At 45.0% G+C, this 27,005-nt stretch overlaps 1 protein-coding gene across 3 annotated transcripts in view; it reads left to right on the top strand.

The window, feature by feature from the left end:
- LOC111974922 (SH2B adapter protein 3-like) overlaps positions 1-27,005 on the top strand; it is a 61,355-nt gene that overhangs the window by 30,250 nt on the left and 4,100 nt on the right. For 2 of the 3 annotated variants that reach the window (XM_024002999.2, XM_024003000.2), the window contains exons 3-7: positions 13,518-13,619; positions 17,567-17,657; positions 25,893-25,988; positions 26,312-26,526; positions 26,687-26,858. In XM_024002999.2, coding sequence (XP_023858767.1) covers positions 13,518-13,619; positions 17,567-17,657; positions 25,893-25,988; positions 26,312-26,526; positions 26,687-26,858 — 676 coding nt within the window. Of the gene's footprint in view, positions 1-13,517; positions 13,620-17,566; positions 17,659-25,892; positions 25,989-26,311; positions 26,527-26,686; positions 26,859-27,005 lie in introns of all 3 variants that reach the window. The other variant, XM_070446897.1, reaches the window with a different exon arrangement.

A 27,005-nucleotide genomic window follows, 5' to 3' on the forward strand; every position in this document is an offset into this window, starting at 1 on the left:
CTTGTCCCGAAGCCMCTCCTGTGTTGTCTTGACTGTGTGCTTAGGGTCGTTGTCCTGTTGGAATGTGAACCTTCACCCCAGTCTGAGGCTCTGGAGCAGGATTTCATCAAGGATATTTCTGTACTTTGCGCCGTTAATCTTTTACCTCGATCCTGACTAGTCTCCCAGTCCCTGCCGCTGAAAAACATCCCCACAGCATGATGCTGCCGTCACCGTGTTTCACCGTAGGGATGGTGCCAGGTTTCCTCCAGACWTAACGCTTGGCATTCAGGCCAAAGAGTTCAATCTTGGTTTCATCAGACCAGAGCATCTTGTTTCTCATGTTCTGAGAGTCTTTAGGTGCCTTTTGGCAAACTCCAAGCGGCCTGTYATGTGCCTTTTACTGAGGAGTGGCTTCCGTCTGGCCACTCTACCATAAAGGCCTGATTGGTGGAGTGCTGCAGAGATGGTTGTCCTTCTGGAAGGTTCTACCATCTCCACAGAGGAGCTCTGTCAGCGTGACCATCGGGTTCTTGGTCACTTCCCTGACCAAGACCCTCTCCCCCTGCTCAGTTTGGCCTGGTGGCCAGCTCTAGGAAGAGTCTTGGTTTTTCCAAACTTCTTCCATTGAAGAATGATAGAGGTCACTGTGTTCTTGGGGACCTTCAATCCTGTAGACATTTTTTGGTACCCTTCCCCAGATCTGTGCCTTGACACAATCCTGTCTCAGARCTCTACGGACAATTCCTTCTACATCGTGGTTTGGTTTTTTGCTCTGACATGCAACTGTGGGACCTTTTTATATAGACAGGTGTGTCCTTTCAAAACATGTCCAATCAATTGAATTTACTACAGGTGGACTCCAATCAAGTTGTAGAAACAGCTCAAGGATGATCAGTGGAAACAGAATGCACCTGAGCTCAAGGGTCTGAATACTCATTTGCAAACATTTCTAAAAACCTGTTTTTTTTTGCTTTTCATTATGGGGTATTGTGTGTAGATTGAGGGGGGAAACTATTTAATCAATTTTAAACTAAGGCTGTAACGTAACAAAATGTGCAATAAGTAAATGGGTCTGAATACTTTGTCTGTCTACAACATATGTAATAGATGTACTACAGCACCATATTTAATAGATGTACTACAGCACCATATTTAATAGATGTACTACAGCACCATATGTAATAGATGTACTACAGCACCATATGTAATAGATGTACTACAGCACCATATTTAATAGATGTACTACAGCACCATATTTGATAGATGTACTACAGCACCATATTTGATAGATGTACTACAGCACCATATTTAATAGGCTACATTTCTCTCCACGTATTGGTCTGAATTCATGTTTTGGAAAAGATATGAAAGATAAACTAAAGGCTATAGTTGGATTTTGCTGAGGTCACTGTGGTTGTGTGTGTGTGTGTGTGTGATGCCCATGCACTGCCTGCGTATAGCATAGCAGCACCCCTGCAAATATAGTAACATTTAATTGAGGACTGTGTGTATCTGAGCTACAATGGCGATGCCAGTCGGGTCATTTTGCAGAAAGAGGAAGCTGCGTGTGAGCTGATTAATTTCTTTGCATGAGAAGCTCCATAGCAGGGGAGTCCTAACTTTTTTTTTAAAGATGGTGTTTGTGTAGCCGATAAACTGGGCAGATAATCTGTGGTCAGATTTCACAGAAATACATTATTCTTATAATTTTTTTAAATTTAGGGTTAGCCTAGTTAGAGACGTACTGTTTGGCTCTTACTAAAAGTAGAAACACGAAGCAACCTTTTTTAAAGAACAGAGCAGAATATGGATCATTTTAACACACGGCTCTGGTCGTGTTATTTTTAAGAGATGGACCCTTTTTTTTAGGAGACAGCTGAGGTTCTGCCTAGGTTGCCAATGGATTAGAACACAAGGCTCTCATCCAGGACTAGATGTTTCCTGTTACCTTGCCCACGCTTTGTAATGCATTCTTGAGTAAATGGGCCCTCGTTTTTTGTTGCAAGGCCTCAAAGTATGCTGTTTGATGGTGCCAGTGTTTGTGACTTTACAACTTAATCTTCACCACATGGTTTCACTGTGTGCATGACTGTTCACTGATGGTAATGTTCCTGTTTGGATCTATGCACGTGTTTATGCGTGTGTATCGCATCAAGAGATGAGTAACCAAAAGTGAGAAATAATTGCTTTCACTTTAATTGCTTATCTTGATTTATATATATTTTTTAAATAAAGCTGCAATATGTTACTTTTTGGGCGATCTGACCAAATTCACATAGAAATGTGAGTTATAGATCTGTCCTTCCTCCTGTCCTTCCCCCTCATTGAAAGCAAGTCTAAGAAGTGGTATATGTTCTATGTGCTCTATTTCTATGCTTCCCTGTCTGTTACATTCGGTTTTGTACACCAGCTTCAAACAGCTGAAAATACAATATTTTTGGTTTTGGAAAATATATTTCACAGTGGTTTAGATGGTACAATCATTCTCAGTGGTTTAGATGGTACAATCATTCTCTACACTATAGTTGCTTGTTTTGTCACACAAATAGAAATTRGGCAAACTATTAGAATTTTAGCATCAAGGAAATGACGAAGTGATTTCTGCATTGTGCATCTTTAAATATATTTTCCAGGAAACACTGGGGATGTTTTTTCAGTATGCATTATCCAGATCAAAATGATCTGTTCCCCATTTTGTTTAAAAAATCATCTGAAAGGCAATATTGCCAAATTTTGCTCCACAGTATTGCAGTGATAAAGATAAATTCAGGTTTAGCCTTAGTTTACTTATTGTTTGTATTTAAATCTATTACCTCTCTCTTGTTAACCCATGACAGAATGGAATTAAAATGGAATGGAAAATACTTTTTACTCTACCAAACCTCATMGCCCATCTGTGTGTTGACACGGAGTATAGTTCAAACTTACAAAGCAACAGTGTTCATTTCAGTCACCCTGTGCACCACAAGTAAGCATCTGAACATGTGGCCTGAACCAGCAAAACCAGTAACTCAATTAGCACTCCAGTTACAGGAAACCTGATGAGTGATGAAAAAACTTGCTTTAGTACTCCCTTGTTTTTTAAAATCAACGTTAAAGCTACTCAACGTTGTACTGTCTTCGCTTTGGTTGGGCTATTGCTATGCAACCAGTTGCCTGAAATTGTGGGATTCGTTCCACTATTAGGCTACCTATTTAAAAAGTAAATTAAAAAAATCTGCTTTTAATAGATAATTACATAGAAATATAATAGTATTGGGCTGTTCCTAGGCCTTATTTTCCTTATGCTTTTATAAGATAAGCTATTCTCATTATAAAGGCCTAGACTACTTGGTGAAAGAATATCATCCGTGAAGRGAACGCATCTTTTTACTGGAACATAGAAATCAGAACACCTGCCTCTACCGCAACGCAGATGAATGGAAACCAATTTCTGGAGGCAAACTGGCCTCTGTTTGGTACAGTTTTCACACTACATAATCATCCACCTCAGATTACTAGACATTAGTTTCAGTTTTCGTCACCCTCGTCTCAATATCAAGCTGTGTTTCTGCTACCGGGTTGTGTTTCTCGTAAGCACCAAGCAATGTCAAACCTTGAAATGGTGGAATTATGTAAACTACACTAATGTAAACTTAAATGTAGCTGCTATTTCCCAATGCCAGAAACTCATATAATAGTAACTAAATCAACTCTAACGTCGGAAACAATCTCACAACCCCCCGTGGCCAGCGGCACACRGTGAGGAAATAAAAATACATGCTCACCCCTTCATATACTCATTTAAAAAATGTACTTGTGGGTTAGTAGTATAGAGCTAGCTGGCAATTGCATTTTTATTAATCATGGTAGCCAAGCTTTGTGTGATAGCAGGGTGTAGAAACACTTGCTATGCAGATGTGAGTATGCCTCTATGGCMACGCAAATGAAACACTTCGCAAGAAATGGGATACATTTGTGAAAAGGAGGCGGGTGAATTGGGCATCTACTCATCAATCTGTGGGGCACATTTCATACTTGAGAGCTTCCATGGTATCAACAATRGAAGGAGGGCTTCAGCAAAACGTTGCTTTTCAAAGTGGATGCTGTCCATACCAACAACGTGGCTTATGAAGTACACTGTCAGCCAATTGTTGCTGACAGGTGTATAAAAATGGAGCACACMGCCATGCAATCTCCATAGACAAACATTGGGAGTAGAATGGCCTTGCTGAAGAGCTCAGCAACTTTCAACGTGGCACCGTCATAGGATGCCACCTTTCCAACAAATTAGTTCGTCAAATTTCTGCCATGCTAGAGCTGTCCCGGTCAACTGTAAGTGCTGTTATTGTGAAGTGGAAACGTCTAGGAGCTGTGAAGTGGTAGGCCACACAAGCTCACACAATGGGACCGCTGACCTCTCGGTTGCAACACTCACTACCGAGTTCCAAACTGCCTCTGGAAGCAACGTCAGCACAAGAACTTTTAGTCGGGAGCTTCATGAAATGAGGTTCCATAGCCGAGCAGCCCCACACAACCCTAAGATCACCATGCGCAATGCCAAGCGTTGGCTAGAGTGGTGTAAAGCTTGCCGCCATTGGACTCTGGAGCAGTGGAAACGCGTTCTCTGGAGTGATGACTCACGCTTCGACATCTGGCAGTCCGACGGACAAATCTGGGTTCGGCAGATGCCAGGAGAACGCTACCTACCCGAATGCATAGTGCCAACTGTAAAGTTTGGTGGAGGAGGAATAATGGTCTGGGGCTGTTTTTCATGGTTCGGGCTAGGCCCCTTTGTTCCAGTGAAGGGGAATCTTAACAGCATAGAATTACATTCTAGRCGATTCTGTGCTTCMAACTTTGTGGAAACAGTTTGGGGAAGGCCCGTTCCTGTGTYAGCATGAGGATTCCYCCGTGCACGAAGCGAAGTCCATACAGAAATGGTGTGTTGAGATCTGTGTGGAAGAACTTGACTAGCCTGCACAGAGCCCTGACCTCAACCCCATCAAGCACCTTTGGAATGAATTGGAATGCCGACTGAGAGCCAGGCCTTATTGCCCARCGTCAGTGCCGACCTCACTAATGCTTTTGTGGCTGAATGGAAGCAAGTCCCCACAGCAATGTTCCAACATCTAGTGGAAAGCCCTCACAGAAGAGGCTGTTATAGCAGTAAAGGGGGGGGCGAACTACATGTTAATGCCCATGATTTTGGAATGAGATGTTCGACGAGCAGGTGTCCGCAGACATGAGTGTTATCTCCTGAGGAACACTTGGCCTAAATGTAGCCTAATGAAATGYCAAAGCATTGTTTTGGAGTTGACTCTGCTGTGTGTTTGTGTAGGCTGGTGTGTCAGCAAGCCAGAGAGCAACAGTTAACACACTGACAGTGTCTGTGTGCAAAGGGGCAACGTGTGGTTAATGTTGCTTCTTGATGTGCTAAATGAGATGGATGGCTTTCCGCCATTTAAAAAAAAAAATAATGTATTTGAGCTTCTTAGCTTAGGATGTGTCCCAAATGCTATGGACCCTGGTCAAAAGTAGTGCGCTATATAGGGAATAGGTGCATTTGGGATGCAAACTTTGTAGATAGGCAAGTATCTGGTGGAAGTAGGTCTTAATGTAACCTGCAATGCTTCTGTCAGAATTCTAGCACAGTAAAATGACCATGATCACACATTCTGTCCCTTCAAATTGGCCAAACCTATTTGGGACGCTACCCATAAATGCATGTTTTGAGTCATGAAAACTTGACTTTTTAGGTGACCACGTGTGCTGTCTGGTGCATGACGCAGCCCATTTGTTTTTGTTTCGTTTGCAGAATGAGGAATTAGCATGCTTGACTCAATAGTTCTTAATAATACAAAGTATTTTAGGTGCAGGGTTCAAAAGGCATACTGAAAAAGGGAAACCCACACTCACTGTAGCCTAATAGTATTTGCTGCTGCTAAAAGACATGAACATGCAGAGGTCAATCCAGCAGTCAACGCTTACAAAGGCTGTTTCCACAACACGTCCATTTGATTGAAAAAAATATACATTAAAATGTAAAGACTAAAGGTCAAATTAGTCCAATCTCCTTACACTGACCTCGGGACTAAGAACCCAGAATCAAGTAGGAAACATACAGATGCTGAGAGGAGGTCCCAGTTTTCAGTTCTGATCACAGGGAAAGAACTTAGCTCAAAATAGTATTTTCTGTTGTTGTTTAGACTACTTTTTTTTTTTTTTTTTTCTTCTGCGTATTTGTTCTGTACCCCATCCTGTCTCTTACAGTACGTACACTTAAAATGGTGGAGTAGAAGAAAGGGGAGGAAAAAAATGTGTTCGTCAAGGTGACACAGAATATCTAGAAGAGAGTCGATAGGAAGTCAAGTGGTTACCGTAGTCATGCAGAGTAGTGCTTGTTTGTTTTAAACCTTTCACGGGCTTTGATGCCCTGTGTGCGTGCGCCTCTGTTGTGGGCAACAAGGCTTATCTCTCTGTGATGGACCTGTAACCACAGTGTTAGTGCACCTGACCTTGCTCAGTCGACTGTGGAAAGCCCCTGAGGGGAGCTACGTCTGTCATCTAGCTTACCTCTGTCTCTCTGGAACATCTCTTTCCTCTTCTCTGGTCATTTTCTCTTTTTGTCACCTTTCCCCTCTCTCATTTCTCCCTTTGCCTGTCTTCTTCCCCCTCTCCTGCTCCTCTCTCTTTCTCTAATTGTCCCTTTTGCTCTGGCCCCCTAACCCTGTGTGTGGTGTGTGTGTGTGTGTGTGAGAGAGAGAGACGTGGTTCACTGTCTTCAGTGGACCCGTGTGAATGCCTGTTCTGCCTGAATGGCTTTTCACAGAGCCAAGGCCAGTGTATATGGACAGAGGTGAGTGACGGGCGGGCAGGCGGGCGGGCGGGCAGACGGAGTGGTGGCCAGAGAGACGGGCAGGCAGGAGTGGCGGGCGGGCAGAGGGAGTGGCGGGCGGGCAGATGGAGTGGCGGCTCAATACTTTCCGAATTCACTGAATGCATGTAAGTATGTGCATGTGTACATGCAAGTACACAAGCAAACCATTGGAGCTAAGGAGGTCTGGTGAAAGTGGGAGACTGAGTGAGTGAGACATTTGCTCTCCCCTGTCTTTGTCCACTGCTGAGCGAGCGACTGGCAGGYAGGCAGAGGCAGGCCGACACTCGTTCTGTGCTACATCTCCCAGCCTGTTGGGTCASAGGACAAAACTGCAGAGCTGGCTCTTTTCTGTGGACGAAGACAGGGGAGAGCAAATGTCTCACTCACTCAGTCTCCCACTTTCMCCAGACCTCCTTAGCTCCAATGGTTTACTTCTGTAGTTGCATGTGCATGCATACAGTGCATTCGGGAAATATTCAGACTCTTTGAAAACAGAAATATCACATTTACATAAGTATTCAGACCAGACCCTTTACTCAGTACTTTGTTGAAGCACCTTTGGCAGCGATTACAGCCTCGAGTCATCTTGGGTATGACGCTACAAGCTTGGCACACCTGTATTTGGGGACTTTATCCCATTCTTCTCTSCAGATCCTCTCAAGCGCTGTCAGGTTGGATGGGGAGCATTTTTCAGGTCTCTCCTGAGATGTTTGATCGGGTTCAAGTCCGGGCTCTGGCTSGGCCACTCAAGGACATTCAGAGACTTGTCCCGATGCCACTCCTGCGTTGTCTTGGCTGTGTGCTTAGGGTCGTTATCCTGTTGGAATGTGAACCTTCGCCCCAGTCTGAGGTCCTGAGCACTCTGGAGCAGGTTTTCATCAAGGATCTTCCCCAGTCCCTGCCACTGAAAAACATCCCCACAGCATGATGCTGCCACCACCATGCTTCACCGTAGTGATGGTGCCAGGTTTCCTCCAGACGTGATGCTGGACATTCAGGCCAAAGAGTTTTGGTTTTGTCAGACCAGACCAGAGAATCTTGTTTCTCATGGTCTGAGAGACCTTTAGGTGCCTTTTGGCAAACTCCAAGTGGGCTGTCGTGCCTTTTCCTGAGGATCGGCTTCTATCTAGCCACTCTACCATAAAGGCCTGATTTGATGGAGTGCTGCAGAGATGGTTGCCCATCTCCACAGAGGAACTCTGGCGCTCTGTCAGAGTGACCACCGGGTTCTTGGTCACCTCTCTGACCAAGGCCCTTCTCCCCCAATTGCTCAGTTTGGCCAGGTGGCCAGCTCTAGGAAGAGTCTTGGTGGTTCCAAACTTCTTCCATTTAAGAATGATGGAGGCCACTGTGTTCTTGGTTCTTGGACCTTTAATGCTGCAGACATGTTTTGGTACCCTTCCCCCGATCTGTGCCTTGACACAATATTGTCTCAGAGCTCAACGGATTAGTCCTTCGACCTCATGRCTTGCTTTTGCCTCTGACATACACTGTCAACTGTGGGACCTTATATAGACAGGTGTGTGCCTTTCCAATTCATGTCCAATCAATTGAATTTACCACAGGTGGACTCCCATCAAGTTGTAGAAACATCTCAAGGATGATCAATGGAAACAGGATGCACCTGAGCTCAATTTCGAGTCTCATTGCAAAGGGTCTGAATAGTTTATGTAATTGAGGTATTTCGGTTTTTTATTTTTAATAAATTTGCAAACATTTCTAAAACTGTTTTATTGTGTAGATTGATAAGAACAAATGGTATACAATACATTTTAGAATAAGGCTGTAACGTAACAAAATGTAGAAAAAGTGAAGGGGTCTGAATACTTGCCGAATGCACTGTATGGGACACACACACACACACACACACACACACACACACACACACACACACACACACACACACACACAGATTTGATGGGGAGGGGGTTGGGGTAAAGCTCCATGTCTGTGGCCTAAAACAAGCTCACACCCTAGCCCCAGTCTCTAATGAGGACCTCAAGGCTCAATGTTAGACAGTAACAGGAAACACTATTCTGTTTCGCTTTCTCACCTCTATACATTTCTCAGTAGCAGGTGCCCTCGAGTGTTTCGGTGAAACTGCGGTTGTATTTCCAAGAGCAGGGCCAAAGGTCAGACTGACTGACGTTGTCATTTTCCTGATGTTACACCTTCAGTGGAATRACTTACAGACCAGAGTGGCTGTCATTTTTTTAGCTGCATAGGCTAGCTATTATTACCATTTTTAAATTGCAAGATAATTGACACACAAGTCCGAATAGAAAAATGGTCTTGTTTGTATTGCCTATGCAGCCTGTTAGTATCTCTTTCCTATTGGCTGCTCTGTTTCCTAGAAACCTGTAATTTCTCAGTTTAATCATAGTGCTGCTGTCCCCACATCCTTGATGATGTCATATCTAGCTAGATCTGGTTCATATGGCGTTATCACCGTACTAGCCGCTGCTCTCCTCAGAGACTGCTCACAACCGAGAACAGCACGCTCTCTTTCCTGTGACACTTCTGAGGATTTCAGTTCCACTGCAGGGTTGTTTGATAAACCTGCTTCACCATAAAGATGCCGAGTCGGGCTGGGTGTAAAGTCAAAAGGCAACCACCAAGGCTGATTAGCGTGTAGTGTAGGCCAGGGATCAWCAACTAGATTCAGGAGTGGCTTTTTTTTCWTGAGCGGATGGTCWGGGGGCCGGAACATAATTACAAATAATTTGTAGGTTGCAAATTGACTGCAAGAACCACAAACAGATATATTTGACTCAAGCATAATCATTTCAAAATGTTTATACAACCACGTGTCTGTTACGCGTGGGAATACTTGAACAGATTTACAAAATTGAAATCACTTGCCGCTGATTTCCTGGTGATTTTACAGTCTTATGTACAACAATGAAAATTCAACCCAAATTTTTTGTATCTTTTTTTAATTTTTTTTCCAAAACTTGGAGAGGGGGGGAATAAAACCACCTGTRTCCCACCAGTTGGGGAACCCTGGCCTAGGCCTATCCTCCTATAGTACAGAATGTCATGTGTGGATGTGGAACAGGGACTATTATAAACKATCAAATTCTGAATCGCCTTATTAGTTTGTCAACCAAATGAAATCTCAACCCAATAACTGTAGCGTATGAAAATCCTCCTGTATTGAGTTGTGTGTTTGTATATTTGTACTGATGGGGAGGTGGAGGGTAACATTTGGGAAGTCTCTGGAGAGGGTCCTGATGATGATGACCCCAGGGTCAGTGTAATGTTGGTGCAAAGCATGCTGGGAGTCCTGCCCAAGGTGGASAGTGTCAGCTGTGAATATTTGCTTTGCCACACATCTGTGGGTTATATTGTCAATTTTCTCCAACCATATTATCAAATGTTGTGTGTGTGTGTGACTGAAGCTGAAACACGATTGTGAATGACTAAGATTGAAAGTGACCAGTGAGAAGTGAAATGGAATCGGAGGGTGTCACAAGCAGACCTCTGTAAATTCCCCCTGTAGTGCACTCAGCGTCATATTGAGCTTTAAAGGGGCCATCTGCAAACAACAGCAAAGCRGCCACCCCGCCACTGTTTTGGTAAACAGCTGATCTCTGACGTGAGATGTCGTTGGGATGGTCGCTGAATGAGTAGCATGAGACTTTTTGCTTCACATCAAACTGTGTTGCATCTATTTGCTTTTCCCTTGTGGCTTCAGTGGCTCAGGGCATACCTTACACTAAAATGCTCTAAACAAGCTCGRAAAGGGACAAACAATTTGGATGCGTTGTGTATACAGTCAAGGAGATGGCGTCAGGCGTTTCGAAGCAGACGGCTAACCAAATATGGCATTTGTCCAACATTTTAGTTTTCACAGGCTTCCAGTGGCGTCACCCTACCAAAGCGTTCCTGTCACTAACTCTCAATACATCAGTCAGATGTAGCCTATCTATTGCTGTGTCCTGTTTCTTTTAAAGGTTGAAGAGCTCTGGAGTTTTTGTTTATGCTAGACCCTCGCTACCTTTATTTGCCAATCTGTTCCACTTGTTTGACAGTGTCAGTTTTAGTTGACATAGCCTAGCTATGGAGTGTCCACTGAACCGCYGGTACATTTGTTTGTCAGTACACACACTCGGATCTGGTGTGTATCATATTTGTGTAGGCCTAATTTATGATAGCTGGTGTGTGTGTGTGTGTGTGTACTCGCCCACCCGCCCGGTGGAGTGCTGTCTCTGTGTAGTGAGTCAGTGCAGTGCCAGTGGGTGGTGCAGCAAACTGGAAAGAGACCTGGTATTAATCTAAGGGAGGGAGGGAGGGAGCGGGAGATTCCTTCCTTCCATAACCACGTTTCCATCCACAGGCTTTATGCGAGTAAAGTCATGCAGTATACAGTGCATTCRGAAAGTATTCAGACCCCTTGACTTTTCYCACATTTTGTTACGTTACAGCCTTATTCTAAAATTGATAAAATCCTTTTTTCCCTCATTAATCTACACACAATACCCCATAATGACAACGCAAAAACAGTTTTTTATWAAAAAAAWWWWTKTTAATCACATTTACATAAGTTTTCAGACCCTTTACTCAGTACTTTGTTGAACCACTTTTGGTAGTGATTACAGCCTCGAGTCTTCTTGGGTATGATGCTACAAGCTTGGCACACCTGTATTTGGGGAGTTTCTCCCATTCTTCTCTGCAGATCGTCTCAAGCTCTGTCAGGTTGGATGGGTAGCGTCGCTGCACAACTATTTTCAGGTCTCTCCAGAGATGTTTGATCGTGTTCAGGTCCGGGCTCTGGCTGGGTGGTGAAGTGCACRATATGAGCTTGATGCTCCTTTCCAATAAATATCCAGGGTCTTATTCTGGTGACATGTTGATCAATGATTGACTGCAGTTTGACAAGTGTAAATATTCTCGCTGTTATCCATATTAATCTCAAGCCTACCCACAGTRTATCTGCCAACTGTTGGCTGGAACACATSTGCCAAGACCAGAGGMRSMWYWKYTKYKYTKYTTWWYRMMGCAGYWKTKTYRYMAYMRKYRGWRKWRKWARWRMKRYRRWRRMAMMWYWTTWTTMKYYRCWMSAMRAMRMMSMRMWKWWWWWWWAAAAATCTGCAACAAGTCAGTTTGGTGAAAACATCACTGGTGGGAAAATGCACATTTTCTTTATGGAGATTTTAGGATATTTGCATGAAAATCTGTCGCCAATTGGATGGAAATCTCGCTACTGAGTCAAATACTTACCAATTCTCCCTAAAGCTGTTGGGATGAACAATGGCTCCATGTGATTCATTCATACTAAGACTCATGAGGACAGGAAACGAGGGGGAAAGGAATCTCCTTTTGATGTGCCCAACCTGTCTGGGATAAGCATGGKGTGTGTTCCTAATGGCACCCTATTCCCTAAGTAGTGCACTCCTTTTCAGCAGGGCCYATAGGCCTCTGGTCAAAAGTAGTGCACTAAATGGGTAATAGGGTGTAATTTAGGACRCASSCATAGACATTTCATCCGCTCACACACTGTGTCACAGGGTCACACTCATCCGCCTCAGCCCTCTGGAATCCACCCGTTTTTTTCTCTCCCCCGCTCTCCTTTGTCCCCCGCTGTCCTTTCTCCCCCATCTTATACTGTCTCGCTCGTTTCCTTTCCGTCAGCCAGCATGTGGAACAGCTCACACATGACACACAACAGCAGAGCTATCATCAGCATACGATGAGCACTTTCCTTCTGCCCATTTTCTCCTGAAAGAACAGTGAGGAGATTAATTTTCAAAGGTGACCTTTGCCCTGTCATCCCATGGGGCTGTTGATGACTGGCCTCCCCTCCTCCCTCTGAGCTGGGCTGGAGACTGTGAGTGTGTTCCCTGAGGAGCAGCCTTCCTCTCTGGGTCTCTCCATTCTGAWCTGGGCCTGGCCTGGAGGGAAGGAGTCCTGGCGCTCAGCCCAGAGAGTTCCACTGAGGGATACTCCAGGGGAAGAGCCAAGTTGGATTTTCAACAGCAAAGACTCGTACACACAGGAACACGTACTTTAGACACTGAGAAAGACCCCCACACACACAGCCTGCATGTCCCAGTGGTTGTGCATTTCCCACTAGTTCCTCAACCATCTGGATCCCCTCTCCATCTAGTTTTGGAGAGCGCTGTAGAGCGAAAGGAAAACGACATCAAAACAGCAATAGATCAAATGAATGCAACCTGATATGTCTACTCCACAAAAAAAACAACACAAACTAACCCTCCTCACCACGAACACTCAGTTAAATGTTCAAGTAAAGCAGAAGCAAACTGTATCTTGAAACGTCTCTTAATGTGCCACAAACACACTAGTATGACGTGGTTTTTTGAAGGGAGTTGCGTCGAAGTGGATGTGGTGAGTTACTGGAACAGAGTGGTGTTTGAGGTGGTGTGTTACTGGAATGAGGTGGTGTGTTACTGGAACAGAGTGGTGTTTGAGGTGGTGTGTTACTKGAWTGAGGTGGTGTGTTACTGGAACAGAGTGGTGTTTGAGGTGGTGTGTTACTGGAATGAGGTGGTGTGTTACTGGAACAGAGTGGTGTTTGAGGTGGTGTGTTACTGGAATGAGGTGGTGTGTTACTGGAACAGAGTGGTGTTTGAGGGGTCTAGGACGCGACATGCTGTAACAATGTCTGCTTGATCCCGGACCCGGTGTCTCTCTCTGCTGTGTGTTCCTCCAGGGCTCCAGTCCTAAACTGACAGCACCTTGCTCAGACATCCTGGAGATCCGCCGCTGCAACTGTCTGGAGATGCCTGACAACACAAACACGTTTGTTCTAAAGGTGAGGAAGAGGAGAGACTCTCCCTGTTGTTGGTGATCTAGCTTCATACCTCATTTCTTGTCCTTTTCTCAACATCGCCTATTCACACACACACATACACAGCCGAGCCAGTCTGTTCTCTGTCCAAAAGCACTCCTGTGGATTTATGAGCATTGAGCTTCCACATGAATTGCGCACTCACACACACATACCTAGTAATATGGCGCCGACAGATATGGCAGCTCTGCTTCTAGCTCCTAAGCAACTTTGCAGTATTTTTCTTACATTATTAGGCCTGAATTTCTTTTGTGTGTTATTACATACAGACAGAAATAAGAGCGGCGGTAACTCACCAGCGTTACGACCAGGAATACGATATTACCAAATTGGATCCTTTGTTCGTACCCMCCAGGGCAATTGAACTTATTCCAGAGGCTGCTCCAAAACACCACCGACGGAGAAGAGGTATTCAGWGTGGACTTCWAGTCCGACTCAGGAGGCGTGCACACCATCCACCRCTTCAGMGTATATTACTCGCTAATGTTCAGTCTCTGGATAATAAAGTAGACGAGCTCAGGGTGAGGATCTCCTTCCAGAGAGACATCAGTGATTGTAACATACTCTGTTTCACGGAAACATGGCTCTCTAGGGATGATATACTGTCCCCGTCCATACAGCCAGCTGGGTTCTCAGTACAATCGCGCAGACAGGAATAAAGAACTCTCCGATGAGAGAAAGGCGGGGGTGTAGGTTTCATGATTAACTACTCATGATGTTTCTGTATGTTATGATAATCACAAGTCCTTTTGTTCAGCCGACCTAGAATACCTCACAATCAAATGCCGACCGTATTACCTCACAAGAGAATTCTCTTCAGTTATAGTCACGGCCGTGTATATTCCCCCTCAAGCYGATACCACGACAGCCCTCAAAGAATTACACTGGACTTTATACAAACTCATAACCACATATCCCTGAGGCMGCATTTATTGTAGCTGTGGATTTTAACAAAGCAAATTTGAGGAAACCGCTACCAAAGTTCGACCAACCCATTGACTGTAGTACTCGCTCTGGAAAAACATTGGACCACTGCTACTCAACTTTTGAAAATGCCTACAAGGCCCTCCCTTCGGCAAATCTAAGCACGATTCCATTTTGCTCCTCYCTTCCCATAGGCAGAAACTCTTAACAGGAAGTACCCGTGCTAAGGTCTATTCAACGCTGGTCTGACCAATCGGAATCCATGCTTCAGGATTGTTTTGATCATGCGGCCTGGGATATGTTTCGGGGAGCCTCTGAGAATAACATAAATACACAGATACGGTGACTGAGTTCATCAGGAACTCTATAGGAGATGTTGTATTCACTGTCTCTTAAAACCTACCCAAATCAGAAACTGTGGATAGATGGCAGAATTCGCGCAAAACTGAAAGCGTGAACCACCGCATTTAACCGTGGCAAGGTGACTGGGAATCTGGCCGAATTCAAACAGTGTAGTTATTCCCCCCATAAGGCAATCAAACAGGCAAAACGTCAGTACAGAGACATGGTGGAGTTGCAATTCAACGGATCAGACACGAGATGTATGTGGCAGGGTCTACAGACAATCACCGACTACAAAGGGAAAACCAGCCACGTCACAGACACCGACGTCTTGCTTCCGGACAAGCTAAACACCTTCTCCTGCTTTGAGGATAACATAGTGCCACCAAGGACTGTGGGCTCTCGTTCTCCATGGCCGTGAGTAAGACATTTTAAGCGTGTTAACCCTCGCAAGGCTGCCAGCCCAGATGGCATTCCTCGCCGCGCTCTCAGACCAGCTGGCTGAAGTGCTTACGGACATATTCAATCTCTCCCTATCCCAGTCTGCTGTCCCGACTTGCTTCAAGATRTCCACCATTGTTCCTGTACCCAAGAAAGCAAGGGTAACTGAACTAAATGACTATCGCCTCGTAGCACTCACTATTGTCATCATGAAGTTCTTTAAGAGGCTAGTTAAGGATCGTATCACCTCTACCTTACCTGATCCTAGACCCACTCAAATTTGCTTACGGCCCCAATAGATCCACAGACGATGCTGTTGCACTGCACACTGCCCTATCCCATCTGGACAAGAGGAATACCTATGTAAGAAAGCTGTTMATTGACTATAGCGCAGCATTCAACACCATAGTACCCTCCAAGCTCATCATTAACCTCAGGGCCCTGGGTCTGAACCCCGCCCKGTGCAACTGGGTCCTGGACTTCCTGACAGGCTGACCCCAGGTGGTGAAGGTAGGAAACAACACCTTGACTTCGCTGATCGTCAACACAGGGGCCACAAGGGTGTGTGCTCAGCCCCCTCCTGTACTCCCTGTTCACCTCCAACTCAATTGTCAAGTTTGTAGACGACACAACAGTAGTAGGCCTGATAACCAACAATGACAAGACAACCTACAGGGAGGAGGTGAAGGCCCTTGGAGAGTGGTGCCAGGAAAATAACCTCTCACTTAACATCAACAAAACAAAGGAGCTGATCGTGGACTTCAGGAAACAGCAGAGGGAGCACGTCTCTATCCACATCAACGGGACTGCAGTGTAGAAGGTGAAAYACTTCAAGTTCCTCAGTGTACACATCACTGACGATCTGAAATGGTCCACCCACACAGACAGTGTGGTGAAGAAGACGTAACAGCGCCTCTTCAACCTCAGGAGGCTGAAGAAATTTGGCTTGGCCCCTAAAAMCCTCACAAACTTTTACAGATGCACAATTGAGAGCATCCTGTCAGGCTRTATCACCGCCTTGTACGGCAACTGCACCGCCTGCAACCACAGGGCTCTCCAGAGGATGGTGCGGTCTGCCCAACGCATCACCGGTGGCAAACTACCTGCCCTCCAGGACACCTACAGCACCTGATGTCACAGGAAGGCAAAAAAGATAATCAAGAACATCAACCACCCAAGCCACTGCCTGTTCACCCCGCTATCATCCATCAAAGCTGGGACCGAGAGACTGAAAAACAGCCTCTATCTCAAGGCCATCACACTGTTAAATATCTTTCACTAGCAGGCTTCCACCCGGTTACGCAACCCTGCACCTTAGAGGCTGCTGCCCTATATACATAGACTTGGAATCACTGGCCACTTTAATAATGTTTACATACTGCTTTACTCATCTCATATGTATATGCTGTATTCTATTCTACTGTATTTTAGTCAATACTACTCCGACATTGCTCAATCTAATATTTATATATTTCTCAATTAAATTATTTTACTTTTAGATTGGTGTGTATTGTTGTGACTTGTTAGATACTACTGCACTGTTGGAGCTAGGAACACAAGCATTTCGCTACACCCGCAATATCATCTGCTAAATATGTATATGTGACCAATAAGATTTGATTTGATTTGACCCTCTGCCAAACTTGCCTTCATTTCTTCCTATTCCAGTTCTTGTGTGTGTGTCACGTCTTTGTGTGTGTGTCACGTCTTTGTGTGTGTGTCACGTCTTTGTGTGTGTGTCACGTCTTTGTGTGTGTGTCACGTCTTTGTGTGTTGTGTCACGTCTTTGTGTGTGTGTCACGGTGTTCTGTGTCACGTCTTTGTGTGGTGTGTGTCACGTCTTGTGTCACTCTTTGTGTGTTGTGTGTCACGTCTGTGTCACGTCTTTGTGTGATGTGTGTCACGTCTTTGTCTTTGTGTGTGTGTGTGTCACGTCTTTGTCTTTGTGTGTGTGTGTGTCACGTCTTTGTTCTTTGTGTGTGTCCGTCTTTGTGTGTGTACTTTTTTTTGTGTGCTGTTCGTCTTTGTCTTTGTGTGTGTCACGTCTTTGGTGTGTGGTGTGTCACGTCTTTGTGTGTGTGTGTCACGTCTTTGTGTGGTGTTGTCACGTCTTTGTGCGTGTGTGGTCAGTCGACTTTGTGCGTGTGTGTGTTATGTCTTTCTGTGTGTGCATCTCCTTAACCAGCAGTCTTGTCTCATCCCAGGTTAATCACTATCCAGGTAGTCTCATATTTGAGACCGACAATGACCAACAGGTCAGCTCCTGGACAACAGAAATTAAAGAATGGATAAACAGGTGAGAGACGTGCCACATCTAACCTAAATTTACCACTATTTATCATGCTACTCTTCTCCCTGTCTACTGTCAGCCTTTTTCGTCATCTAGCTTTGTGTTGTGTGTGCGTGCGTGCCTGCAGAGCTGTGTCAGGTGCAGCCCTGTAAAAGAGGAAGCGTGGGGAGGTGTGTCTCAGTGGGGAATTTTCAGGACCTTTCTGCAGATGTCTGGATTCTCCATCTCACTTCCCGTTTCGAGGCCAACACGGTTTCAGCTCTGCAGCACCCATGTCCCAAGGGTTCTCTCTCTCACACACCACACACACACACACACACACACACACACATCATTTTAGTCTCATGCATTTCTCTCCTGCAGTACTGACATCTAGTAGTTAGCATACTGCTATTAGGATTCCACATTTGTCTTCAATGGATATCCGTATTAAATGCAGAAGAGTGCAGGGAATGATGAGCTATTGGAGACCCATGGCTTGGCCACGCTTTCAACATGTCTGTTATCATGCTGTTCCAAATCTAGCAGTTGGAACAGCATACAAGATTATGTGATTGGCATATTCATAAGTTTGCGCATGTGTGCAGCTATTTTTCATGTGTGTTTGAGATACAGTGCCTTCGGAAAGTATTCAGACCCCTTGACTTTTTCCAGATTTTGATTAATATTTTTTCCCCTCATCAATCTACACGCAATACCCCACAATGACAAAGGAAAAACGTTTTTTTTTTTAAATGTTTGCTAATTAATACAAAATAAATACATTTACATAAGTATTCAGACCCTTTACTCAGTGCTTTGTTGAAACACCTTTGGCAGCGATTACAGCTTGGGTATGACGCTACAAGCTTGGCACACCTGTATTTGGGGAGTTTCTCCCATTCTTCTCTGCAGATCCTCTCAAGTCTGTCAGGTTGGATGTGGAGCGTCGCTGCACAGCTATTTCAGGTCTCCAAGAATGTATAAGTCTGGGCTCTGGCTGGGCCACTCAAGGACTTTCAGAGACTTATCCGAAGCCCCTCCTGTGTTTTCTTGGCTGTGTGCTTAGGGTCATTGTCCTGTTGGAAGGTGAACCTTTGCCCCAGTCTGAGGTCCTGAGTGCTCTGGAGCAGGTTTTCATCGAGGATCTCTCTGTACTTTGCTCCTTTCAACTTTGCCTCGATCCTGACTAGTCTCCCAGTCCCTGCCTGCTGAAAAACATCCCCACAGCATGATGCTGCACACACACATACTTCACCGTAGGAGATGGTGCCAGGTTTCCCCGGCTGTTTCAATCTTGGTTTCATCAGACCAGAGAATCTTGTTTCTCATGGTCAGTTCTTTAAGTGCCTTTTGGCAAACTCCAAGCAGGCTGTCATGTGCCTTTTACTGAGGAGTGGCTTCCGTCTGGCCACTCTACCATAAAGGACTAATTGGTGGAGTGCTGCAGAGATGGTTGTCCTTCTGGCAGTTCTCCCATCTCACAGAGTTACTCTGGAGCTCTGTCAGTGTGACCATTGGGTTCTTGGTCACCTTCCTGACCAACCCTTCTCCCCCGATTGTTCAGTTTGGCCTAGTGGCCAGCTCTAGGAAGAGCTTGGTGGTTCCAAACTTCTTCATTTAAGAATGATGGAGGCCACTGTGTTCTTGGGGACTTCAATGCTGCAGAAATGTTTTGTTACCCTTTCCCAGATCTGTGCCTTGACACAATCCTGTCTCTAAGCTCTACGGAAAATTCCTTCGATCTCATGGCTTGGTTTTTGCTCTGAAATGCAGTCAACTGTGGGACCTTATATAACAGGTTGTGCCTTTCCAAATCATGTCAATCAATTAATTAACCACATGTGGACTCCAATCAAGTTGTAGAAACATCTCAAGGATGATCAATGGAAACAGGATGCACCTGAGCTCAATTTCGAGTTTCATAGCAACGGGTCTGAATACTTTATGTAAATATTTGTGGTTTTGTTTTTGATAAATTGCAAAGTATTTTTTTATTTTATATTATGGTGTATTGTGTGTAGATTGATGAGGAAATGGTTTTACTTCATCCATTTTAGAATAAGGCTGTAACGTAAAAAATGTCAAGGGGTCTGAATACTTTCCAAATGCACTATATAAAGTATCATGGAAAGTCTAACCCCCTTGGATTTCTTCACATTTTATTTTCATAAGGGGATAAAAATGGATAAATTTCTTTGGGGTCAACGATCTACACAAAATACTCTGTCAAAGTGGGGGAAATTCTAACATCTAAAGATTATTGAAAAATTAGACCTGAGAAGTCAAATCAAATCAAATCAAATTTTATTAGTCACATACACATGGTTAGCAGATGTTAATGCGAGTGTAGCGAAATGCTTGTGCTTCTAGTTCCGACAATGCAGTAATAACCAACAGTAATCTAACCTAACAATTCCACACTACTACCTTCACACACACACACAAGTGTAAAGGGATAAGAATATGTACATAAAGATATATGAATGAGTGGTGGTACAGAACGGCATGGCAGAATGCAGTAGATGGTATAGAGTACGGTATATACATATGAGATGAGTACTGTAGGGTATGTAAACATAAAGTGGCATAGTTTAAAGTGGCTAGTGGTCATGTATTGCATAAAGTGGCAAGATGCAGTAGATGAGATATAGAGTACAGTATATATACATATGAGATGGGTAATGTAGGGTATGTAAACATTGTATTAAGTGGCATTGCTTAAAGTGGCTAGTGGTACATTTTTACATAATTTCCATCAATTCCCATTTTTAAAGTGGCTGGAGTTGAGTCAGTATGTTGGCAGCGGCGCTAAATGTTAGTGGTGGCTGTTTAACAGTCTGATGCCTTGAGATAGAAGCTGTTTTCAGTCTCTCGTCCTGCTTTGATGCACCTGTACTGACCTCGCCTTCTGGATGATAGCGGGGTGAACAGGCAGTGGCTTGGGTGGTTGTTGTCCTTGATGATCTTTATGGCCTTCCTGTGACATCGGGTGGTGTAGGTGTCCTGGAGGGCAGGTAGTTTGCCCCTGGTGATGCGTTCTGCAGACCTCACTACCCTCTGGAGAGCCTTACGGTTGTGGGCGGAGCAGTTGCCGTACCAGGCGGTGATACAGCCCGACAGGATGCTCTCGATTGTGCATCTGTAGAAGTTTGTGAGTGCTTTTGGTGACAAGCCGAATTTCTTCAGCCTCCTGAGGTTGAGAGGCGCGTGCTGCGCCTTCTTCACAACGCTGTCTGTGTGGGTGGACCAGTTCAGTTTGTCCGTGATGTGTACACCGAGGAACTTAAAACTTTCACCTTCTCCACTACTGACCCGTCGATGTGGATAGGGGTGCTCCCTCTGCTGTTTCCTGAAGTCCACAATCATCTCCTTTGTTTTGTTGACGTTGAGTATGAGGTTATTTCCTGACACCACACTCCGAGGGCCCTCACCTCCTCCCTGTAGGCCGTCTCGTCGTTGTTGTGATCAAGCTAACCATGTAGTGTCATCCGCAAACTTGATGATTGAGTTGGAGGCGTGCATGGCCACGCAGTCGTGGGTGAACAGGGAGTACAGGAGAGGGCTCAGAACGCACCCTTGTGGGCCCCAGTGTTGAGGATCAGCGGGGTGAGATGTTGTTACCTACCCTCACCACCTGGGGCGGCCCGTCAGGAAGTCCAGGACCCAGTTGCACAGGCGGGGTCGAGACCCAGGGTCTCGAGCTTGATGACGAGTTTGGAGGGTACTATGGTGTTAAATGCTGAGCTGTAATCGATGAACAGCATTCTCACATGGGTATTCCTCTTGTCCAGATGGGTTAGGGCAGTGTGCAGTGTGGTTGCGATTGCGTCGTCTGTGGACCTATTGGGTCGGTAAGCAAATTGGAGTGGGTCTAGGGTGTCCGGTAGGGTGGAGGTGATATGGTCCTTGACTAGTCTCTCAAAGCACTTCATGATGACGGAAGTGAGTGCTACGGGCGGTAGTCGTTTAGCTCAGTTACCTTAGCTTTCTTGGGAACAGGAACAATGGTGGCCCTCTTGAAGCATGTGGGAACAGCAGACTGGGATAAGGATTGATTGAATATGTCCGTAAACACACCAGCCAGCTGGTCTGCGCATGCTCTGAGGACGCGGCTGGGAATGCCGTCTGGGCCTGCAGCCTTGCGAGGGTTAACACGTTTAAATGTTTTACTCACCTCGGCTGCAGTGAAGGAGAGCCCGCAGGTTTTGGTAGGGGCCCGTGTCAGTGGCACTGTATTGTCCTCAAAGCGGGCAAAAAAGTTGTTTAGCCTGTCTGGGAGCAGACATCCTGGTCCTCGACGGGGCTGGTTTTCTTTTTGTAATCCGTGATTGACTGTAGACCCTGCCACATACCTCTTGTGTCTGAGCTGTTGAATTTCGACTCGATTTTGTCTCTGTACTGAGACTTAGCCTTTTTTGATTGCCTTGCGGAGAGAATAGCTACACTGTTTGTATTCGGCTCATGCTTCGGTCACCTTGCCCCTGGTTAAAAGCAGTGGTTCGCGCTTTCAGTTTCACGCGAATGCTGCCGTCAATCCACGGTTTCTGGTTTGGGAATGTTTTTATCGTTGCTGTGGGTACGACATCGTCAATGCACTTCCTAATGAACTCGCCTCACCGAATCAGCATATTCGTCAATATTGTTGTTGGACGCGATGCGGAACATATTCCAATCGCGCGTGATCGAAGCAGTCTTGAAGCGTGGATTCAGATTGGTCGGACCAGCGTTGAACAGACCTGAGGCGCGGAGTATTACCCTGCTGAGTCAATGCATGTTAGAAACTCCTTTTGCAGTGACTATAGCTGTGAATCATCTTTGGTAATTCTCATAAGATCTTTGCAATACACCTGTATTGTGCAATATTTGCCTATTTTAGCTCTGTCAAGGTGTTGGGGATCATGGCTAGATAGTGATTTTCAGATATTGTCTTAGATTCTCAAGCAGATTTAAGTCAAAACTGTACCTTGGTTGCTCAGGAACATTCACTGTCTAATTGGTTAGCAACTCCTGTGTAATATTGGCTTTGTCTTTTAGGTTATTGTCCTGCTGAAAGGTGAATTCCTCTCCGTTTTTGGTGTAAAGCAGGTTCTCCTTTAGGATTTTTGCCTTTGCTGTATTTTTTCCCAGTATTGTTTATGTGCTTTTGTTGCATACAAGATGCATGTTTTTGAATAGTTTTATTCTGTATATTTGTATTTTCACTCTGTCATTTAGGTCATTATTGTGAAGTCACTACAATGTTGTTGATCCATCCTCAGTTTTCTCCCATCACAGACATTTGAGCTGTTTTTAAAATCGCTAATGGCCTCATGGTGACATCCGTAAGTAGTTTCCTTCCTGTCCTGCAGCTCAGTTCAGAAGGACGACTGCATCTTTAATGTGTCTGGGTGGTTTAATACATCATCCACAGAATAATTATTAACTTGACCCTGCTTAAAGACATATTCAATGTCTGATTTGTTATTGTTACCCATCTACCAATCACTGACATTCTTTATGAGGCTTTTGAAAAACTCCCTGGTGTTTGTAGTTGTAACTGTGCTTGAAATTCAGTACTTGACTAATGGGACCTTACAGATGTTATATGTATGGGGGACAGAGGAAGGGGTAAAATTCAGTACTTGACTAATGGGACCTTACNAAATTCAGTACTTGACTAATGGGACCTTACAGATGTTATATGTATGGGGGACAGAGGAAGGGGTAAAATTCAGTACTTGACTAATGGGACCTTACAGATGTTATATGTATGGGGGACAGAGGAAGGGGTAGTTGTTCAAAAATCATGTCAACCCCTATTATAACTTCCATATAACTTATTATGTGATTTTGTTAAGCAACATGTTTGTTCTGAACTAATTTAGGCCGGCCTAAACAAAGGGGGTGAATACTTATGCAACGACTATTTTATTTCATTTTTATTAATTTGCAAAACATTTAGTATTTTTTGTAGATCAATGAGAAATTACATCTTTTTCAATCCCACTTTGTAACAAAATGTGAAAAAAGTTCAATGGGTTGTAGACTTTCTATAGGCTACACTGAACAAAAATATAAACGCAACATGTCCCATGTTTCATAAGCTGAAAGAAATAAGCTTTTCTGGGATAATTTCTTTCAAATTTTGTGCACAAATTAGTTTACATCCCTGTTAGTGAGCATTTCTCCTTTTTCAAGATAATCCATCCACCTRAAAGGTGTGCCATATCAAGAAGTCGATTAAACAGCTTGATCATTACACAGGTGCACCTTGTGCKGGGGACAATAAAAGGCCACTCTAAAATGTGCAGTTTTCTCACAACAGATGTCTCAAGTTTTGACTGCAGGAATGTCAATCGGAGCTATTGGCAGAGAATTGAATGTTTATTTCTCTACAATAAKYMTTCTCCAACATTGTTTTAGAGAATTTGGCAGTACGTCCAACAGGCCTCGCAACCGCAGACCACGTGTAACCACACCAGGCCACGACCACCACATCCGGCTGCTTCATCTACAGGATTGTCTGAGACCAGCCACCCGGACTGTGGGTTTGCACAACTGAAGAATTTCTGCACAAACTGTCAAAACCCATCTCAGGGAAGCTCATCTGTGTGGTCGTTGTCCTCACCAKGGTCTTGACCTGACTGCAGATAGGCGTCGTAACTGACTTAAGTGGGCAAATGCTCAACTTCGATGGCCACTGACACTCTGKAGAAGTGTGCTCTTCACGGATGAATCCCGGTTTCAACTGTACCGGGCAGGTGGCAGACAGCGTCTATAGCGTTGTTTGGGCGAGCGGTTTACTAATGTCAACGTTGTGAACAAAATTCCCCATGGTGGGGTTATGGTATGGGAAGGCATAAGCTACTGACAACGAACACAATTKAATTTTATCGATGGCAATTTGAAAACAAAGATACCGTGACGATCCTTTTGACAGATTTTTCTTTTTAAATTGTTGCATGTTGCGTTTTTATATTTTTGTTCTGTGTGTGTGTGTGTATATATATATGTACACACACACACATACACCAGGCAGGATGGGGCAATGGACTCATGCTGCTTATGCCAAATCCTGACTCTGCCATCAGCATGACGCAACAGGATCCGGGMTTCATCGGACCAGGTGACCAGGTGACCACTCCTCAATTGTCCAGTGCTGGTGATCRCGTSCCCACTGGAGCAGCGGCTTCTTGATTTTTTCAGATAGGAGTGGAACCCGGTTTGGTCGTCTGTGCATTCTGAGATGCCGTTCTGCACACCACAGTTGTACTGCGCTGTTATATGCCTGTTTGTGGCCCGCCTGTTAACTTGCACTATTCTTGCCATTCTCCTTCAACCTCTCATCAACAAGCTGTTTTCACCCACAGGACTGCTGCTGACTGGATGTTTTTTGTTTATCGCACCATTCTCGGTAATCCTTAGACACTGTCGTGCGTGAAAAGCCCAGGAGGCTGGTCGTTTCTGAGATACTAGAACCGACGCGCCTGGCACCAACGATCATACCACGGTCAGAGTGTTTTGTCCATTCTAACGTTGAATGGAACAGTAACTGGATGCCAGTCTACTTGCATTTTTGTGAATGGGTGGTGTACCTAATAAACTGGCCACAGAGGACTGAATATGTATGAGAAGTAAAAACTCCTCTCTTTCTGTCTGTGTCTCTCTCTGTCTTTCACCCACTAACTCACACTCACAGAGAAAAGAGAAGGCTCGTCTTCCTGTTATTCAGAGTTCTCAGAACTGTAGTCATCATTTTAAGCAGGATTTGATCTGTCTTCCTTCTCAACCTGGCTACCAAAGTGTGTGTGTGTGTGTGTGTGTGCGTGCATGCGTGTGTGGTGTTGCTTGGGGTGCGGGATTCATGTACAATAACATGTGGCGTTCTCAAGACTTAACAAGACGCTTCCTGACCGAGCCCCGACGCTTTTGTGTGCCTCCATCCTGCTGCTTCCTGTAGACTCGATGGCCCCCAGCACTCCCTCTTCCTTTCGTTCTCTTACTTTCTCCCCTAGTGTGAACACCCCTCCAAAGCTCCCCTCTGTGGTTCACACAATTTAAATAATAATCAATTTGTGTATTATTGTAATATTATACTAGTGTGATCTAAATMATTTTTGATTTGACTTCCTTGTGAATAATGCAGAATTGTTAAAAGAGCAGTCACACAGAGGCTGGAGTTGACTAATCAAGTCAGTCGATGGCAGTGTAATTCCCAGGAGGCTAACGTTTCAGCCCACTGTGGATTGRCTGCTGCTAACTAAAGGCATTGTTTGTCCACAGGTCTGGAAGCGGGGATTTGGAATGTCTAACCTACCCTATGGACAATGCTGCGACGGCCAACCRGAGAGGGAGCTCCGAGTCAGGGAGTCAGGGTGGGTGTCAGGGACAGGAAAGGGCGGACCTTCTTTCCCATGCGTGTCGTTTCACAACAAGGAAGTGTGTGAATATCTCAGGATTCTATTGTAACTTGATTTTTGAAATGATGCAGTAGTAGTTACGAGTGTCTGCCGTTTAGAATCAGAGCATGGTGTTTGTACCAGTTTGAGGAGTTGTGGGTGTGATTCCTGCATGGGCTGCATGTATGTCTAATGAACATAGCGGTAATGAGCTAATTGTGGATCAAAATGTTTGCTAAATGACAATGTTATTATATTATATTCTTACGCCTTGCTTGTCGTGTCCCCCCCCCCACTAGGCTCTGCGACCTTTGCCCTCTCGGAGCAGGTGTACCATAAGACTGACCACTTCCTGTGTTTGTACCCCTGGTTCCACGGCCCCATCTCGCGGGTCAAGGCTGCCCACCTGGTCCAGAACTCGGGCCTGGAGGGCCACGGAGTCTTCCTGGTGAGGCAGAGTGAGACCCGCCGCGGAGACTATGTCCTCACCTTCAACTACCAGGGCAAGGCCAAGGTGATGCAGACACACACACACACAGGTTCTAGAAGAATACCTTTTTCGTTTTTGATATAATCTCCTCTATAAAGATGTCTGAATAGAAGCACCATCATCTTTGTCCCATGTAGTGATCCTTGTAAAAGTGAAAGAAGACTTATTCTCTCTCCCTCTGCAGCACCTGCGTCTGTCTCTAACAGAGTGTGGTCAGTGTAGGGTGCAGCATCTGCGCTTCCCCTCCGTCATGGACATGCTCAGTCACTTCCGCCTCTACCCCATACCCCTGGAGTGTGTCGCCGCCTGCGACGTCACCCTCACCAGCTTTGTGGTGGCCAATTCTACCGCACAAGGTGAGTAAGTTACTGACCTCCACCACACATACACAGTGGGGAGAAAGCGAAGAACACCATCCCAACCGTGAAGCACGGGGGTGGCAGCATCATGTTGTGCGGGTGCTTTGCTGCAGGAGGGACTGGTGCACTTCAAAATAGATGGCT

Source organism: Salvelinus sp. IW2-2015, linkage group LG15 (assembly GCF_002910315.2).
Source record: "Salvelinus sp. IW2-2015 linkage group LG15, ASM291031v2, whole genome shotgun sequence".
Taxonomy (NCBI): Eukaryota; Metazoa; Chordata; class Actinopteri; order Salmoniformes; family Salmonidae; genus Salvelinus; species Salvelinus sp. IW2-2015.